This window comes from Pan paniscus, chromosome 8, assembly GCF_029289425.2.
Source record: "Pan paniscus chromosome 8, NHGRI_mPanPan1-v2.0_pri, whole genome shotgun sequence".
NCBI classification, from domain to species: Eukaryota; Metazoa; Chordata; class Mammalia; order Primates; family Hominidae; genus Pan; species Pan paniscus.
Window position 1 is genome coordinate 110,304,423 of NC_073257.2, and position 18,586 is coordinate 110,323,008.

At 49.8% G+C, this 18,586-nt stretch overlaps 1 protein-coding gene across 12 annotated transcripts in view; it reads right to left on the reverse strand.

Moving 5' to 3' along the window:
* PYROXD2 (pyridine nucleotide-disulphide oxidoreductase domain 2) overlaps positions 1-17,214 on the reverse strand; it is a 35,750-nt gene extending 18,536 nt beyond the window's left edge. For 11 of the 12 annotated variants that reach the window (XR_010113274.1, XR_008620013.2, XR_010113272.1 and 8 more), the window contains exons 1-5: positions 16,581-17,214; positions 12,259-12,278; positions 9,226-9,319; positions 8,646-8,719; positions 1,174-1,329 (exon numbers count right to left, since the gene is read on the reverse strand). Coding sequence is in view for 5 of the 12 variants with exons in the window: in XM_055093274.2 (XP_054949249.1) it covers positions 1,174-1,329; positions 8,646-8,719; positions 9,226-9,319; positions 12,259-12,278; positions 16,581-16,707 (471 nt within the window). In the remaining 7 variants the exon portion in view is untranslated. Of the gene's footprint in view, positions 1-1,173; positions 1,330-4,112; positions 4,916-8,645; positions 8,720-9,225; positions 9,320-12,258; positions 12,279-16,580 lie in introns of those variants that run through there. The other variant, XM_063607849.1, reaches the window with a different exon arrangement.
* Between the last annotated feature and the right edge of the window lie 1,372 nt (positions 17,215-18,586).

The following is an 18,586-nucleotide window of genomic DNA, read 5'->3' on the forward strand; positions in this document are numbered from 1 at the left end:
GGAAAGACAAAACCAGAAATCAAGCTCCTTACTTTCCACGATGGGAAATGGGCACTTGCCTCCAGCGTGTGTGGTCGCTGGCATGTAGGGCCACAGCTAGTGTCCTGCAGGCCCGGGGACCTGGCCTTGTGCAGAATCCCCTCAAGTGCCTCTGAGATGGGTAGGATTTGGACGAGAGGATGCAGGTGGTGGTCTCCAATCTGCTGCACAAAAGAACCACCAAAGAAGCACTTTTAAAAAAGCTAAGCTCCTCAGGCCGGGTGTGGTGGTTCATGCCTGTAATCCTAGCACTTTGGGAGGTGGAGGTGGGAGGATTGCTGAGCTCAAGAGTTCCAGACCAGCCTGGGCAACATAGTGAGATTTTTGTCTCTACAAAAAAATTAAAAATAACTTAGCCGGGCATGGTGGTGAATGCCCGTAATCCCAGCTACTCAGGTGGCTGAGGCAGGAGGATGGCTTGAACCCGGGAGGCAGAGGTTACAGTGAGCCAAGATCGCACCACAGAACCAGCTGTGGCAGGGCCCTTACGGAACTCAGTGGCTCATCTAGACAAGGCCACCCAGTAGGTTCCTAGAATGCAGTTCCAAGGGAAAAAAGTGCATTCTCCATCCGACATGTGTTCATCCCGTCACCAGACCTGCACACCATCATGGACACTTTGTTGCCTTGGGCAGCCAGGAGGGAGCCTTGGGATGCCACATTGAATGAATATTTAGAACTCTCCTGTCCTAAGTTCCTGATTCAGTTTATTTATCCTTAATTTTCTCTGATCTTCCCTCATCCTCCTTTTTGGCTTTCATGTGCTTTAATGTGGACAAACACCTGGAACTCTGCCTGAAAGCTGGAGGGGCATGAAGCACACGCCAGTGTAAGAACGTGCCAGTGCATTTCTTCTTGAACTCAGCAGGCACAGCCCCTCTGACAGTGGCCCCATACTGAACACACGCAGGTGAGCAGGTCTCCCAGTCCACTGGTCTTAATCAGCATCCTCTACCCGCTTCTCTTCGCAGTGCCTGAGATCAAGAGCTGCCACCAACTGGAGCCCTCCTAGGAATGTGGGGTGGCCTGGCCCAGTGCCCATGGCCTTTGAACAATTGTTCTAGGACAATCCAACCAGGCCCATCTCTAGGCTGCTGAGGGAGCAGGAGCTCAGTCACTGGTCGCCTTCCCTACCTGGGCATCCTTCTGGGAGAACTGGGCGATCTGCTTCTGGTTTTCTGCCATGTCTGTGCCCAGCAGAAGGCACCTGGGCACCTTGCTGCCTGCACCCTCTTCCAGCATGGGGGTGAAGGAGTAGGGGTTTCGAAGATGAAGCCTCAGCCCATGTTTCTGCAAAACACAAATAGCATGGGACACATATTAATGGCTCTGTGGTCTCTGCCCATCATCTTTCTCCGATTGTGTTTGTGTGACCATTTAGGTACCTGTGTGTAGGTTCCCAAGTGTATGGTCCTGGTGTCTGTTTTTTAAATATAAGTTTATAAAAAGCCCTCTTGCCCAAGTACCCTATGGTAGACGATACTGTATCACATCGCAGTACACTATACCATTCTACACCATACCATACATACCACACATACCATGCCATACACCACGCCATGCCATGCCACATCATACCATACCACACTACATCACATCACACCACACACACCATGTCATACCACACCCTACCACACCATGTGATACCATACCATGCCATATCACACCACACTACGCCATGCCATGTCATACCACATCACAGCATGGCACACTCATTCCATGCCAGGGACTGTACTAGGGTTTACAATGGTTACCTTACAATAACTTTGTAAGTACAGTCTTGCATCACTTAACGATGGGGATATGTTCTGAGAAATGCATTGCTAGACAATTTCATCATAGTTTGAGCATCACAGAGTGTACCTACACAAAACTAGATCTGATAGCCTACCACACATAGGCTGTGGGGTGTAGCCTGTTGCTGCAAACCTGCACAGAATGTTACTGCACTGAATACTGGAGGCAACTGTAATCCAATGGTATTTGGGTATCTAAACATGTCTAGGCTGGGCACAGTGGCTCATGACTGTAATCCCAGCACTTTGGGAGTCCAAGGCGGGCAGATCAGCTGAGGTCAGGAGTTCGAGACCAGCCTGGCCAATATGGTGAAACCCCATCTCTACTAAGAATACAAAAATTAGCCGGGCATGGTGGCACGCACCTGTAGTCCCAACTACTCGGAAGGCTGAGGCAGAAGAATTGCTCGAACCTGGAAGGCAGAGGTTGCAGTGAGGCAAGATTGCCGCCACTGCACTCCAGCCTGGGTGACAAAGCAAGACTCTGTCTCAAAAAACAAAAAAACAAAAAAACCAAACATAGAAAAGGTACATTAAGAATATGGCATAAAAGGTAAGAAAAATGATACTGTATAGAGCCCTCATGATGAATGGAGCCTACAGGACTGGAAGTTGCTCTGGGCGAGTGAGTGGTGAGTGACTGAAGGCCCAGCACATTGCTGTACACTACTGCACACTTTATAAATACAGTACACGTAGGCTACACTACATTTATTAAAAAATTTTCTTCAGTAAGTTAGCTTACTGCAAACTTTTAAACTTTATAAACATTTTAATTTTTAAAACCTTTTTGATTCTCTTAAAAAGACACTTGGCTTAAAACACAAACATTGTACAGCTATATAAAATATTTTCTTTATATCCTCATTCTATAAGCTTTTTTCTGTTTTTAAAATTTTTTATTTTTATTTTTTACTTTATAACCTTTTTTTGCTAAAATGTAAAATGCAAACACACACATCAGCCTAGGCCTACACGGGGTCAGGATCATCAATGTCACTGACTTCCACCTGTACATCCTGCCCCACTGCAGGGTCTTCAGGGACAGTAACACGTGGCACTGTCATCTCCTAGAGAGCAATGCCTTCTGCTGGATACCTCCTGACAGACCTGCCTGAGGCTGTTTGACAGTGAATTTTTTAAATAAGGAAAAGGAATACTCTCTAAAATAATAATAAAAGTATAGTATAATAAATACATTAGCCAGTGACAAAGTCATTTACTATCAAGTATTATGTACTGTATATAATTATATGTACTAGACTTTTTGACAACTGGCCACACAGTAGGCTTATCACCACAAACACATGAATAATATGTTGCAGTGCAACTATGGCATCGCTAGGGGACGGGAATTTTTTCAGCTCCATTGTAAGCTTATGGGACCACCACTGTACATAGTCTATCGTTGACCAACATGGTGGCACATGGCTGTCTTATTATCCTCATTGTACAAAAGCAACACGAGAGGCTCATAGGAGTTAAATAATTTGTCCCAGGTCACTTTAGGAGGTAGGTCTGGGTTTCAAAACCACAGCTCTGTAACTGCAAAGCTCCAGCTCTCAGCACCGGTCTGTAACTGCCCCACTTCAGAAATAAATAATTAAATTTAGAAAGACACAATCAAGCAATGGTTATGTGAAAATCTATACTTACAAGGTAGATAAATTATTCACATCAGAACATTTTATTTACTTTGCAGACTCATTTACTCCAGGGTCACTTTAAATGGAAGTTTCTTTGATGCATTTAAAATATGATTTGATTTACAAATATTTGATTAGCACACAGAATTTTCCAAGAGCACATCCACTTCTTCAAAGCAGGCACAGATAAAACAAAAGGGGCCTGTGTCGCCTCCAGTTTCTGCTGTCGAGAGGCTTCCTTCTCCAGATCCGTGGCCTGCAACCTCACGACTCGAGGTCTTGGCTGGAATGCCACCTTATCAGCCAGGCCTCCCCCACACTCCCTGCCCCCTCACCCTGCAATATTTTTCTCCAAAGCACTTGTCACCACATGGCTAATCACATATTTAGTGTTTTCATTGTCTCCCCAAGTAGAATGTAAGCCCTGTGAAGTCAGGGGCATTGTCTGTTTTGTTCACCGCTGTACCCTCCGCATGTAGACACAGTGTAGTTAATAAGCATTCCGTCGACTCTGAATAAATGAATGCTACGTTGCAGACAAGGTATGGCCCCAGAGGAGAGAAATGAGATCTGAGAGTAGACATTTTAGAAAAGCACGAGGAAACCAAAAACAGGCTTTTCCAACAATTACCGCTGGAGTTGCTCCACACTGGAGATGCTCCAGGCGGGCAGGCTCGCCGCAGCTCTGGACACTCTGTGGAGGAGATTTCCGATGCTGGCGGGGGCCGGGGCCAGGAGACGGCTGGGGTCCCTCCTATCCCTAAGATGGAGACATTCTTTATTCTAAGCTAGAGAAACTTCCAGCTTCGTTCTTCTTAATGTAGTAAACTCACTCATACCCAGGAGGCATCCTTAGTCTCTCTCCTGGTCATCCTTGACATCCCACCCGCTGCCTCCAGAATCTGTGCGCGTCTCTCCAAGCCGCCATTTTGGGAACCGCTGCAGCGGCGCCCTCGTGGTCCACATGCGACCCCCTCCTGTTTCCGCCGAGTCCTCACCAGCCAGCAGGTGGGCTGACCTTTGTAAAGTCACAAATCCTAGCAGTGAACTTCCTGATCACACACCTCACTGGCTTCTCGCTGCACTTGGATAAAATGCAGTCCTGCCCCTCCCACCCCAATCTGGTGCTCTCTGCCTGTCTGCTCTGTCCACACTGACCTGCCCTCTGCTCACGCCTGCCTGGGTGGGTCCTTCTCTTCTTCCCTCTGACTGGAGACTGCTTAGATGTCCACATGGCTGCTGCTGGTGACCTCTTGGTACTTGAATACCAGCTCAAATGTCACCTCCTTGAGGAAGATGTCCTTCCTGGTCACCATCTAGGCTGGAATCTCCACTCTCTCTCTCTAATGCTGCCTTCTTTTCTTTTCTTCTTGGCACTCTCTCTGAAGTTCTCTGCCTAAGAGCAGCGTCCTTGCCTTCCTAGTTCACTGCTGTACACCCAAGGGCTTCTCTCAGTGCCTGGCACATAGCAGGTGCTCAGAAACATGGACTGAATGAACGAATAAACCCTCCAAATCAGGGACCTAAGAGGAATCCAAAAGTTATTTTAAGTATAACTAATTGACTATGAATCACTTTTCATTTGATTCATAATGAAACCTAAATGGAGGCTCTTCTAAATGGAGGCTCTGTCATTCTTAATGGTGTTAAATCAAATTTAGCTTAAAGCTGCCTCCTTAAATACTTTAAGCTCAACCTAAAGGTTTCTCTGTTCATAGTGAACTATAACCTAGAAGGAGGCATAAACAGACTGTAACCTACTCCTGTGTCAATCGCCGAGTTTTGGCCAATCAAAGGGGACCAACTGTTTAAACCGCGTTCAAATAAGGCAAACACTGAGCTGTAACCAATCCAGCTGTTTCTGTACCTCAATTCCATTTTCTGTACATCACTTTTCACTTTCTGTCTATAAATCTTCTTCTACCATGGAGCTGTGCTGGAGACTGTGAGCATACTCCAGCTCGGGAGCCTGATTCATTTATGAATCATTCTTTGCCCAATTAAACTCTATTAAATTTAATTTAGTGAAGGTTTTTCTTTTAACAATAGTTTTAATTATGTGGAGTCTGAATGAGAAGGGGAATGTTAAATAACCATCAAATTATATCCACAAGATTTGTTCGGATTATGAAGCTTTTTTCTTAAAAAACAGAAAAAAAAAAAAACAAAATGAAAGCAAACCCTTCTGTTATTTACCCCATGAGAGTTCTCAGCATGCACAGTCATCCTGGGTGGAAATTGTTGGAAAGGGTGTGTGTGTGTGAAGGGTGTATCTGTGTGTGTGTCTAAAGGACCAGAGATACAAGAGATTTAAAGGGTGTGCTTCTCAAAGTTATGTTCTGGGGGCCTCCTCTTTCAGAATGACCTGAGAATGCCATAAAAACGACCGTTTCTGGGCCCCACCACTGCCACAGAATCAGACTCGTGAGCAAGAACCCCTGGGGTTTCCCCAGCAGTTTCCCCAGCAGTTTCCCAGGTCATACTTTGTGGCCCTGCAAATTAGAGCCCTACCTTAGAGAGATTTCCAGGAGAAAAGCAAGAACAAAATGAATAAGGCTGAGTGAGACCCAGAAGGTCAGTGAGGGAGGGGAGGGAGGATGGGATTGCCTTTGGCAATGAGGTCAAGGCTGGCCCAGGGGGAGATGGGGAAGGTGGCTTATGGCTGAAGGGGATGAAAAGCCCCCCTCCACACCCCCTTCTCCGCCAGTGCAAAGGCTCTGCCCTTCCAGCCTGGATTCCATCATCCAGCGTGGGGCCGCTGCAAGAGCAAACTCATTTACTAGGTGGATGGAACCGGGAGGTGATCCAAGTCAGTGCTCGCATTGACAGCTGTGGAAACTAACACCCAGGAAGGGGAGGCAGGCCCTGGTGGGGACCACAGCGGGTCAGTGGAGGGTGCTTTGGCTCAAGGAGGGGAGGAGGGGCAGTGGTGCCAAAGCCAAGCCTCTCATTTTAGTTGAGGGCTCACTCTAATTGGATACAGCCTTATAAGTGGCAGGGTGGGTGAGTAGTCTCCAGCCATGGGTCTTTCTGGAGCCTCAGTTTTCTCAAGTGCCAAATGGGGGTAATAATAATAGCGACAAGTACTGAGCCCTCTGTGCACCAGGCACTGTGCTGATGTGGCCTTAGGAGGCAGCTGCTGTTACTATTCCCTGTTACAGATGAGGAAAAGAAGGCACCACGTGGTGAAGTCACGCAGCTGGTGAGCTGTGGAGCAGGGAGGCAGACGCAGCCGGCCGGTTTCCAGCAGCTCCAGTCTCAGCCTCTGTGCACACCCCGCTGGAGCTGCCAGGGGCACTCTATCACCACGTTCACCGCAAAGTACAAAGAGCTAGAGACGTGTGAGTCTGGGTGGTATCAGTACCAAGAGGCCTGAGCGCATCATAGCTCAAGAACAAGGAGTAGGAGACAGTCAGGCCTTGGCTTGAATTCTCCATCACTTTCTAGCTGTGTGAATTTAACCCCTGAACTTTAGTTCCCTGATTATAACATGGCTCTTGACTTACAGGTAAGGATCAATTGAGATAGAACATTAAAGGTCATAACCCAAGATGTGATGCTGGTAAAATAAACGCTCTCCATTATAGTCTTGGAAAGACAATATTCCTGGAAGGAGTTTAGTTGTCCTCCTGTCAATGCCCTCCAGGCTGTCAATGTCCTGTTAAAACAAGGTGCTCCAGATGGGGTGAGTCCTGCGGATCACACAACAGGACTGCTTTCTCCCTGCTCTGAGCTCCGTACTCCTATTAATGCAGCCCAAGGCAGAGGTTAAAGCATCTACTCAATTCACTTGGGAGCTTCTAGTTCAAGGAACACTATGACAAATACCATTTCAAATAAGTAACGTTTTTTAAAGAAAGAGAATAATCAAGTGAAAATGTGCATTCTGTGATTCTTAGTCTCTTAAATCAGGTTTGCCAAAAGAAGGGTCCCTGCTCCCCAACATCTGCCATTATGAATAAGTGGTGCATTTATAAACTGCCTGCTGCTATGGTCTGCTCTGGACTGGAGACCAGCGACCCATCCCCAGGCCTGGCTAGATTTCATCCAGTCCTGGTACCAGGATGCACATACTCTGTTTCAGTGGCTTGAAGAACTCTCTACATGAACCAGTTAGAGCAGCCAAAGAGCTGTGAACAACAGCTGGACATCTTACTAGTTTAAAATTTTGAATTTAGAGCAAAGATGGCACCAACGTGGCCGGGTATGGTGGCTCACGCCTGTTAATCCCAGCACTTTGGGAGGCTGAGGCAGGTGGATCACGAGATCAGGAGATCAAGACCATCCCGGCTAACACGGTGAAACCCCGTCTCTACTAAAAATACAAAAAATTTGCCTGGCGTGGTGGCAGCGCCTATAGTCCCAGCTACTTGGGAGGCTGAGGCAGGAGAATGGCATGAACCCGGGAGGAGGAGCTTACAGTGAGCCGAGATCGCGCCACTGTACTCCAGCCTGGGCGACAGAGCCAGACTCCGTCTCAAAAAAAAAAAAAAAGGATGGCACCAACGTGAGTGGCAGCTGCAGATGGCACCAAGAACCCTTTTCTCTGAGTGGTGAGTGACAGTGGCACTAAGCAGGTAGAAGCCAATCAGCCTCAAGAATGTGGTGACGCGGTTTATAAGACAGTGGGGGTGAAGGAGGGTGAAAGGGTGGGGGGCAGGGTTGGGCCAGGTTGTGGACAAAGGTCAGCAGACTAAGAGAGGCAAACAGTGCCAGATGAGACTCCCAGGAACCTTCCAAAAAGCCCGGGAGCCAGAAAAGTCCCCAGGCCCCACTTCCTGCTCCAGCTGCCAAGAGAGGGAAGCAGCTCTCAAGTTCAATGAGGGCAGAAATCGGGCTCATGTCCCAAGGCAGCTGTAAGCTCAGGCGCCCAAGGCTTCAGATAGGTGTCCCACGTGGGCCTGAGGGTGACAAAGCTCATTCTTCAAAGGAAGTCTGATTTTTGGATGAAATTTCCCACTTTTCAAGACACTACATGGACGAGACAAAACCCATCTGTGGGAATGCAGCAGGGAGACCACGTGGGATACACAAGACTTGGGTGGAAGAGGTAGCCCTCAGGGGCGGGCATCACCTCGGGCACAGAACAGGGACCCCCCACCCAGGTTGGGAAGATGGAACTGCCTCCTCCCTCCGTGCAATCGGGCCGGTGGAGGGGCCCTACCTTCAGCTCCAGATCAGTGTAAATCTGCGGCCTCAGCAGGCTGAGCAGGTAGGACGCGCGGGAGAACTTAAACCCTGAAACCGAATCCGATGAAGACTGTCACCAGGGGTCACCAGGGATGAGGACCGTCACCAGGGGTCACGAGGGATGAGGACCATCACCAGAGTCACCAGGGATGAAGACCGTCACCAGGGTCACCAGGGATGAAGACCGTCACCAGGGGTCAGCAGGGATGAGGACCGTTACCAGGGGTCACCAGGGATGAAGACCGTCACCAGGGTCACCAGGGATGGAGACCATCACCCGGGGTCACCAGGGATGGAGACCGTCACCCGGGGTCACCAGGGATGGAGACCGTCACCCGGGGTCACCAGGGATGGAGACCGTCACCCGGGGTCACCAGGGATGGAGACCGTCACCAGGGGTCACCAGGGATGGAGACCGTCACCAGTGGTCAGCAGGGATGAAGATTGTCAGCAGGGGTCACCAGGGATGAAGACTGTCACCCGGGGTCACCAGGGATGAAGTCTGTCACCCGGAGTCACTGCCCTCCACTCCCCCATGCCACATCAGAGCTCACCTGGGATGATCTCCTCAGTGACAGCTGCACCCCCGATCACATGGCGCCTCTCGAAGACGGCGGTGTTCACCCCCAGTCTCTGCAGGTACGCTGCCTGGGAAGTGGGGCAGCACACAGGGCCCTCCCTTTATCCCTCTGAAATGTCAGGGCTCCCTCGGGCTGACCCGCAGACTAAGGTCCTCACAATAGGCCAGTATGGCCCACACCCCATGGCCTCCCTGCCCCGCTCATGCTGTTCCTGCCTCTGGGAATGCCCTTCCCTGTGCTTCCCTTTCCACCCTCGCCTTTTCTAGATGTCCTCTAAGATCCGACAGGCCTGCTCCCGCCCCTCCACTTCCCAACTGAAGGTGGTCTTCCCTCCTTAGAGGCCTGGTGCCTCGGGGACTCACACTGCTTCCTACCACCCTGCCCTGGGATGTCGCTCTCCTCCAGGCAGGGAGCAAGCCTCATTTCTCCTACAAGCACAGCACAGTGAGGTGGAACTTGTGAATGCTGACCCTTCCACCCAGGTTCAGCCCCTCGTTCTCTCTCTGCTGCTGCAGCCTCAGTACCTGATCCGTCTGGCCTCAGTTTGTTCACATGCAAAAATGGGGCTGATGAAAGTAGTCCCGGCTTTACCCACTTCATAAGGCTGCTGTGAAGATTAACTGAGCTGGTTCCTAGACAGGGCTTTAAGTAGTCCCTGGCACAGAGAATGTACTCAGTAAATGAAGCGGTTCATAGCAGAGCTTTATTTTGGGAGAATAAATGATGCAAGGATTTCTATTAATTTTTTTCTAGCACTTAGTGGAAAAATCAATAAATATTTGTTGAACCAAACTGGTCATGAATCTACCGATCTAAAATGCTGGCCCTGTGACCACAGGAATGGTGCCATGCAAAAGTCGGACTTTTCAAAAAGCTCACTTGGCAGCTATTATGTGCCAGAAGCAGTGAGTACATTGTCTTGTTTAATTTTTCCCACCAGCCAAGAGGTAGGTACTATGATTCTCCCATTTTACAGATGAGAAGACTGAGGCCCAATGAGGTTAACAGCTTGCCTCAGGCTCACAGAGCTGACGAGTAGAGGTGTTGGGAATTGAAACCAGACAGCGTGAAACCAGCATCTATCCTCCTAACATAACCTCCTTTCATAACCTACTGAGAAAGAAAGAGCAGCTGTCACTCAGTGGCTGAGGCCTGGCACGCAAGGTGAGCTGCGTCATTCTCCTATTACACAGGAACGATCTCACAGATTGACAACCTCAAATAAGGTTTCTATGAGACTATGATAAAATGAGGCAAGCACAAACAAAAGCAATGTCTCTGTGCCATCCAGAAAATACCGAACACCCCTCTTGGCTGAAATGAGTGACTGCTACTTCTTTATCAATTACTGCTCTCTGCACACTCGTCTCTCCTCCCTACAGATCAGATTTCTTGAGATGCCCAGTTGCAGGGCTGTCCCTCCTTCCTGACAGTATCTAATCTATGGCAACCCCTATTTTCGTAGGCCTTCCCTCAAATCACCAAAGCTCAAATCCTGTGCTAGGTTCTTTCTAACACCTTCCTACTGAGGCAACCCGAGGTTCCCCTGATGTGAGTTCCCTCGCTGCAAAGAGCAAGAAACCAAACTAGACTAACTACAAGTGTGTTCCTGGTGGGCTCTGGGTGAAGGGCGTGGATGCCAGCCTTCCTTGGCCTGGAAACTTCCAGTAATAACAGCCACCATTGGGCAAGGCTGCATGTGCCAGGTCCTAGCAGCAAATGATCCATTACCTTCACAGCAGCTCTGTGAGGGCAGGTGCCATTGTTCCATTTTACCGCGACTCGGAGAGGCTAAGTGACACCTTAACCTTCACAAAGTGGCAGAGCTGGGAGATGAATCTTTGTTTATTAATATAAAATCAGGCCGGGCATGGTGGTTCACGCCTGTAATCTCAGCACTTTCAGAGGCTGAGGCAGGCGGGTCACCTGAGATCAGGAGTTCGAGATCAGCCTGGCCAACATGGCGAAACCCTGTCTCTACTAAAAATACAAAAATTAGCCAGGCATGATGGCGGCTGCCTGCAATCCCAGCTACTCAGGAGGTTGAGGCAGGAGAATTGCTTGAACCCGGGAAGTAGAGGTTGCAGTGAGCCGAGATCATGCCATTGCACTCCAGCCTGGGTGACTAGAGCGAAACTCCATCTCAAAAAAAATTAAACTAAAATAAAATAAAATCAATGTTTTAAATTACTGATCCATTGAGTTACAAAATGCCCCACGTAAAATGTTCAAGTAAAACTTAGACATCAGGCAAAGTATTAAGGTTTAACATCAGTCCGTTAGCACACCCACAGTTTCCCCCTATATTGATGTTCTAGAGCTGCTGCTGCTTCAAGAAGATGTTCCACATTTGTTTTGTGGCCTTGAATGCCTTCTGTGGCCTCCTGGAGGTATCTGGACTCAGGTTACAGAAGCATAAGCTAAGGATAGCTCTGGGATACCCAGCTCAGTTTGGGATCTTGAAGTCAGTTGTGTTGGGGACAGGGCACAGGCCCTTCTGCTAGACTGAGCTCCTCAATGTCTCCAGGGCACACTTTGGCCACATAGCAGCTATGTACTCCAAGGTGGTACCTGGCCTGGACCTGGCTGGGAACACAGGGCTCTAGACACAAGGGCTGCCTATGATCTGGAGTCAAGGGCCCCCACCCCGCCCCAGGTGCCCAATCCCCTGGTTCCCACCTGCTCCCATGCTATGTTGGTTACATGCTTCCCCACCTTGTCAGCTTGTTTCTGGAAGCTCCCTGACTCCCTCACAGGCCATGGGGAAACCACCTTTCCCCATTAGGGGAAGGGGAGGAAAGGAGCCTGTGATGTCCTCAGCTGGCTGCAGATGAGCATTCGACCCAGCCCCCAGTCAGCGCTGGAGAGCAGAGAGCATCGACTAGGCTGCCTTTTCCTTCTCTCTCAAGGCCCTTATCCCACCTGCTTCTTCACACTCCTTCCCAGGCTGCTGAGAGCCACACGCCCAGGGGCCAGTGAAGTGGGATCAAGTGGGGAGGTACTCACAGCCACCAGTCCGTTGTGTCCTGCAACAAAATGGGACAGGGAAGGAAAGCATCACTGGTCAGCGGGCGGGCAGACAGACAGTCCTTGAGGAATGTGCTCCCCGCTGCCCGTCCCCATGCCATGAAGATCCTTGGTGACCCTCCCCTCCCCTTCCCGCACTCAGATGTTGGAACAGCATCTAGTTCAACTCCATGAAACACCAGATCTTCAAGGAGTCAGAAGACCCTGGTTCTTGCCCTGGCTGGAAAAGTCCTGCTCCCCTGGCTTGGTCAGGGGCTCTGCTGGAGTGAGGGGCTCATGAGAGCATCGCCAGAGCTTCCATCGCTTGGGAGGCGCAAGTGATGGTGTCTGAGGGAGCAGCACGGTTGAGCTGGCAAGCAGGAGAAGCAATGGGTGGCTGGCATGCTGGTGCGCCAACGTCCCGTCTCGCATGGCAGCATCAGCATCCAGGGGAGTGCTGGTCATGTAGGTAGTTGCTGTCAAGCGCGGCTTGTTTTGTCCACGTGTGGTTCACAATCGGCACAGTGGTGCCCTAGAAGGCTTTATTCACATGGGTTTTTTTTTTTTTTTTGCCAATCCCCAGTGTTCCAAAAATAAAACATGAACAGTTCAACATGAAGTAAACATGCACAGCTTCAACATGTGCTGGAGTGACTAGCTGTGCTTCAGGGTGCCTTGAGCTGAGAGGCCTGAATTTGGCTTTGGCATCTCACGTTCCACACCAAGCCCCTGGGTAGCAAGTGCCTCTCCAGCTCTGATAAGCTCAGAATCAGCTGGGAGGTTGTATAAATGTCGACTCCCACAGACCCCCTTCCCAGGAGTCTGTTCAGCAGGTGTTTCACAGAACCAAAAGTTTCATGAGCTAAAATTAACTCTTACCATATGAGAAGCATGTGAGAAGCTAGTTGGTTACAGTTCATCTTAAAAAGTGCTGGTTGACATACTCTTTATTTGTATGGGCTTTTGAAAATGTTCATAAGAAAGTTTAAACAATGTGCCAGTGGGACTCATGAACAGATGGAATCTGTCTCTCAAAGACATGCAGCAAACTAAAGGCAGACAGTCCTGGGCTCAGCCCAGCCTCTGCTGTTTGCCAGGGCATGACCTGAGAGAGTCATCAGCTGCCCTGAGCCTGGAGTTTCTTCACATGGGGAACAGAGGGTGCCAGGGACCCTGCAGTGTGGCAAGGATGAGATAAATGGGAGCTATTTGTCTTTTAATTGGTGCTGATGATCGATCTTGGAAAACTCATAGTTTTCCAGGCAACTGGGTCCAGTTCAATCATGGCAGACCTCAAATGAGTAAGGTCAAGGATCCAAAGCACAAGACCCCCTCCCAGTGCCCACCCTCAAGTCCTGGCTGAGCCCTCCTTGGCTTCTGATGACACCTCTGTTCCCTTGAAGAGGACTTCAGCTGCGGGCTCTGCTAATCCCCAGACCTGCCTCAGGGGCCCCATAGCAGGCGCCTGGGCCCTTGAGGAGCTGCTCTGGGCGTGGGCTGTGCAGCTGCCTGCATCAGGCAGTGTTGGTTGGGTGGATGTGCTGACCTCTGGGAGTCACCTCCCGTCCTCAGAATGCTCGTCACCAGGTACGGGGCCAGGAATCTCCATTTTAACAAGCCCCTCAGTCACTCTCAGGCACATTTAATCAAATGACTAAATGAGATTCACCTTCAAGGTGGCGGCCAGGTGCCAGTGTGCCTTCAGGGACCCAGAGGTAACCCTTGTCTCAGAAGATGCCATTCTGTTCCTCACTGAGGCCCAAGATGCCTTTAAACCAGGCTTTATGGTATGTTTAGCAACTAAAGAAATCATGTCAAGGAAAAGCTCACACACTGAGACTCACTCGCACTTGTAGGCAAGTCACCAAGGCAGCTGGTGACCTAAAGTCAACCTTCCCCATTAGGAGACAGCAGGGTGAGCTGTGGCCGAGCACGGAAGGAGGCAGGGGGCTTCTCTGAGGCTAAGTGAGGTGCTGGAGATGGCTCCCACCAGCCCGGGGAGTTTGTGAGCCGGCTGTCAAACAGCCATTGATATAAACTAAATTATATAAGCTTACAATTAAAAACATTAAAAACAAAGGTAACAAATACTCAAAACACACTACCTCCTATTTGTTTTACTACATTTGACTGTTGCCCATGCCCTGGCAGTCACTGGCCTCTATGTACATATCTGCATGGTGGACACACTATACACTGTTACTCATGCCCTGGCAGTCACTGGCCTCTATGTACGTATCTGCATGGTGGACACACTATACACTGTTGCCCATGCCCTGGCAGTCACTGGCCTCTGTACATATCTTCATGGTGGACACACTATACACTGTTGCCCGTGCCCTGGCAGTCACTGGCCTCTGTACATATCTGCACGGTGGACACACTATACAATGTTGCCCATGCCCTGGCAGTCACTGGCCTCTATGTACATATCTGCATGGTGGACACACTATACAATGATGTGCTACTGGGTATCTCTCCTAAATCACATTGAGCAACCTCATCTTGGTAATAGAAAAGGCTATGGTGGGAGTATTTACACCACTGTCATCAGCAAATATTACACAGAAGGACTGAATTTATTTTTGTGGTCAGGCTTAAGAAAGTGATAGGAAAATGCTAATAATGCAGATTAAACCTAACAGCGTTAGCTGTTATAGCATGAATAAATAGCACAAAAATTGAAGGAAATATTCTAGTATTAGAACAATATTATCTTATTTGAGTAACATCATTCCTGTCATTTAAAGAAGGAGGCCGGGCGCAGTGGTTCACACCTGTAATCCCAGCCCTTTGGGAGGCTGAGGCGGGTGGATCACAAGGCCAGGAGTTTGAGATCAGCCTCGCCAACATGGTGAAACCCCGTCTCTACTAAAAATACAAAAATTAGCCAGGCGTGGTGGTGGGCGCCTGTAGTCCCGGCTACTCGGGAGGCTGAGGCAAGAGAATCGCTTGAACCCAGGAGGCGGAGGTTGCAGTGAGCCGAGATTACGCCACCGCACTCCAGCCTGGGCAACAGAGCAAGACTCCATCTCAATAAATGAATAAATAAATAAAATAAAAATAAATTTTAAAAAATAAAGGAGTAAGGTTGGGACATAAATCTTTGTTGTTTCATTTGTTTCACGATCATCCTACTCTTTACAGAAAATATGGAGCACCATTCTCTTTGGAGCTACCCTCATTTGTCATTTGCAACTATAGGTTGGCTACTGAGTTTGGCAAAAATCAAAGAAAGCCTTTGGTAAGAATCACTTGGGTAGACTGCATTTAAATTGAGAGTATTGTATCTTTATTTGTAAAATTGTGTGCAGTGTATCTTTCATTTCAATATTTAAAATAAGCATGTGTATATGTGTATATATATGTATGTATATATACACATATATGTGTGTATATATACATATATATATATACATGTACACACACACATACATCACACATTTTTCCCTGGAGAGGTGAGTGTTGAGTATCTACCAGCTCGCAACTGCTTTAGTACATATGAAAATGAAGGCATGCCCTCAAAGCTGCATGTTGAGTGCTGTCTGCTTTCGGTCCCGTCATTATCTCTGTATAGACCTAGTTGGCAATCATGCATTTGGGGCCCTCTGCAAGTGTGAAAGGAAGGCACTAAGGAAAGACCACCTGGTCCTGGGCCTGCCTCTTCCCCTAGCACCCAGTAGACTGTGATACTCTGAGCCCAGGGGTTGGCAAAGTGTGGCAGGATCACTGCAGATCCCCAAATGTCCCAGAGCTGCAAGGCAATGGGGTCCATCTCCCTCTGCAGACACGCAGTAGGAACTCTGGGACTCAGTTCTGTTTTATCCTAACTGGCCTTTATGAAATGACTGCAGTTTCTTGTGATGAGGGGTGGCCACAGTGGTAAGGTAGTGGTGACCAGAACTCAGGGCACTGAGGGTGCGGGGTGCTGGATTTCACTTGTCTGTTGGCCCAGGGCTCTTTCCAACCCTTACAAACCATAGGCTGAGAATGTGGTGGAAACTAGGTCACTTTGCAAGAGATATAGGGAAACCCCTGAGCTCACCTAGTCTTCCTGTCATTCTCCATGGGAAGATCCAAGCGCAGAGAAGGCAAGCATTTGCCCCAGGCCACACAGCAGAGCCAGCACCGGAATCCCAGGTGCCTGCCTGCCAGATGGAAGGGCTTTCCATTGCAGCCCCTGCTAGCGTATAAACTTCTGGCTGGGTTATGCCAGAGGAGAGAGCAGTGGGGCTTGGCTCCCCCTCCCCCTCCCCACCAAGCTCTGAGCAGGGCTGCCTTCCCGCCCCTCAGCTCTGGCCCGGCCTGCTTTACCACTTTACCTGCTCCTATCACCACCACATCATACTCAGGCTTCAGACCTCCCCTGGCTTCCGTGTTAGCTCGTCTCCACGCCGGGAAAGGAGAGGCGGCCACAGCCTTGCAGAGACCTCGGCCACTTGCAGCCATTTCTGCCCCAGGCTGGGCCTTGCTAGGCGGGGAGTTTGCTAGCGATTGGCTTTTGTGCTGCCCTAGGCACGGGGTGGAGCAGGGAGGAAGCAGGAAGAGGAGGAGCTGCAGTCCCCCTCCAGGCCCCCTCCACCATGCATTCTTGGCCACAGGCCAGCCTCCTGCTGCCCTGGGGCTGTGCTGGGCCGTCGGGAGTGTTGCCTATTAACCAGGCGGTGTCACCTCCAGGATGCAGGGGATAATGGCAAAACTGATAATCCACTGGGGTTCCTATGTCAGGCTGGCATTGTGCTGAACCCTGTAGGCAAAACTCCCCATTTTACAGATGAGGGCGCTGAGGCTGCGGGGTTAGGGAATGAGTGGTGGAGGCAGAGCGGAGCTCGAAAGGGCCCTCTCCTCCCCTGTGCATCTACCTTCTCAGTCAGAACTGAAACGCCTGGGATGGCAAGTGCTCGTGTCAGACTCTGCTCCAACTCCATGCTGAGTCTGCAGTGCAGAGTGGTGATGCCTCTACGCCCACAGGAGGCGCCCAGGGCGGCCATCTAGCGTCTCCACGACCAGGGCCTTCAGACACCGCAGAGGCGGCTGTGTCTGTCACTGAGGAGCACTGGAGTCCTCTCCTAAATGCTCAAGCACACCCCTCAACGAGGGCTTAGGGGCAAGTTCACTGTCTGTAATTCTCTGGGTTTTTTAATTTTGAAGGCCTGGCCATTTCTCCTCTTTTGGCACCTTGCCCATTTTCCAAGAATCCCCAAGGATTCGAGGTCACATCTGTAAATACCTCCAGCTAAAGTTCTTTCTGACCCTCCCTTAGGCCTGCCTTGAATTAGGAGCCCCTTTGTTCTCTGCCCATTACTTAGCAGAGTGTTCCCCTAGGAGGAAAAAAACCCCTTGGAGCGGAGAGTTCCTGCACTGCTCTGATATCGCAGTGTGATAGAAACCTGCTATTGGTAACGAATCTCAGAACTGGGAGAGTATGTGGAGATGATCCTAAGAGGGGGTTCCGAGGACCCCTCCACACACCATGGACAGTTACCCCGCATGTGAGCATCTCTGCTAAGATCTGATTCAGGATGTTCACTCCTGTGTTATTTATTATATAGAAAGATCAAGGGGACTGGTTAAACTAGACATATCACATCCAGCCGCTGCTGAAAACTAAAGGGAAATAGTAGGTGACAAAAGCAGGGGTCCTGAACAGTGGTGGGCTCAGAGGATTGGAGTTTTTTCCTTTATGTTTTTCTGTATTTTCCACAATCCATGCTTTTCATTGCCATTCCATCAGATGATGTTAAGGAGGAACACAGATCCAGTCACCTGAGGGGATGCTTCCTCACTGCCACCTTCTCAGGGTTTAGACCAACATGTGGGTTCTAGTTCCCCCAGCCCCAATGCTGTTCCCTGCAAGGAAGAGACCAGTCTTTGAGCAAATTTTGGCTCAAGACTGAAGACACAGAAGGCGAGGCTCCTGCGCGCACAGCACGCGGCCATCTGATCCTGTGCTGCAGTGGACGCTGACTTTCGCCACGCCGTCCTCTCTGGCCCAGCACCGGCCTCCTGGCCTCAGAGGAGCAGACACTCCCAGTCCCAGGGCTCTCAGGGTCTCTTGTCCCTGGGTCCATTCTGGGACAGGAACTTCTCGGTTGGAAGAGAGGGGCTGTACCCCTCGGGTGGTGGTTCTCAATCCAGGGCGCACCACAGAAGCTTTGAAAGACATCAAAGCCTGGGCTCCACGGCCGCCAGGGGAATCCAAATCTCTGGGCCAGGGCCAGGGGCTTGAGAACCCCAGCCCTAGGGCAGATGCCAGCCAAGCATGAAGGGGCTGGGACTTAGCAAGGGCTTATCAGCACTGACAGAAGGGTCTAGAAGCACTAGCATG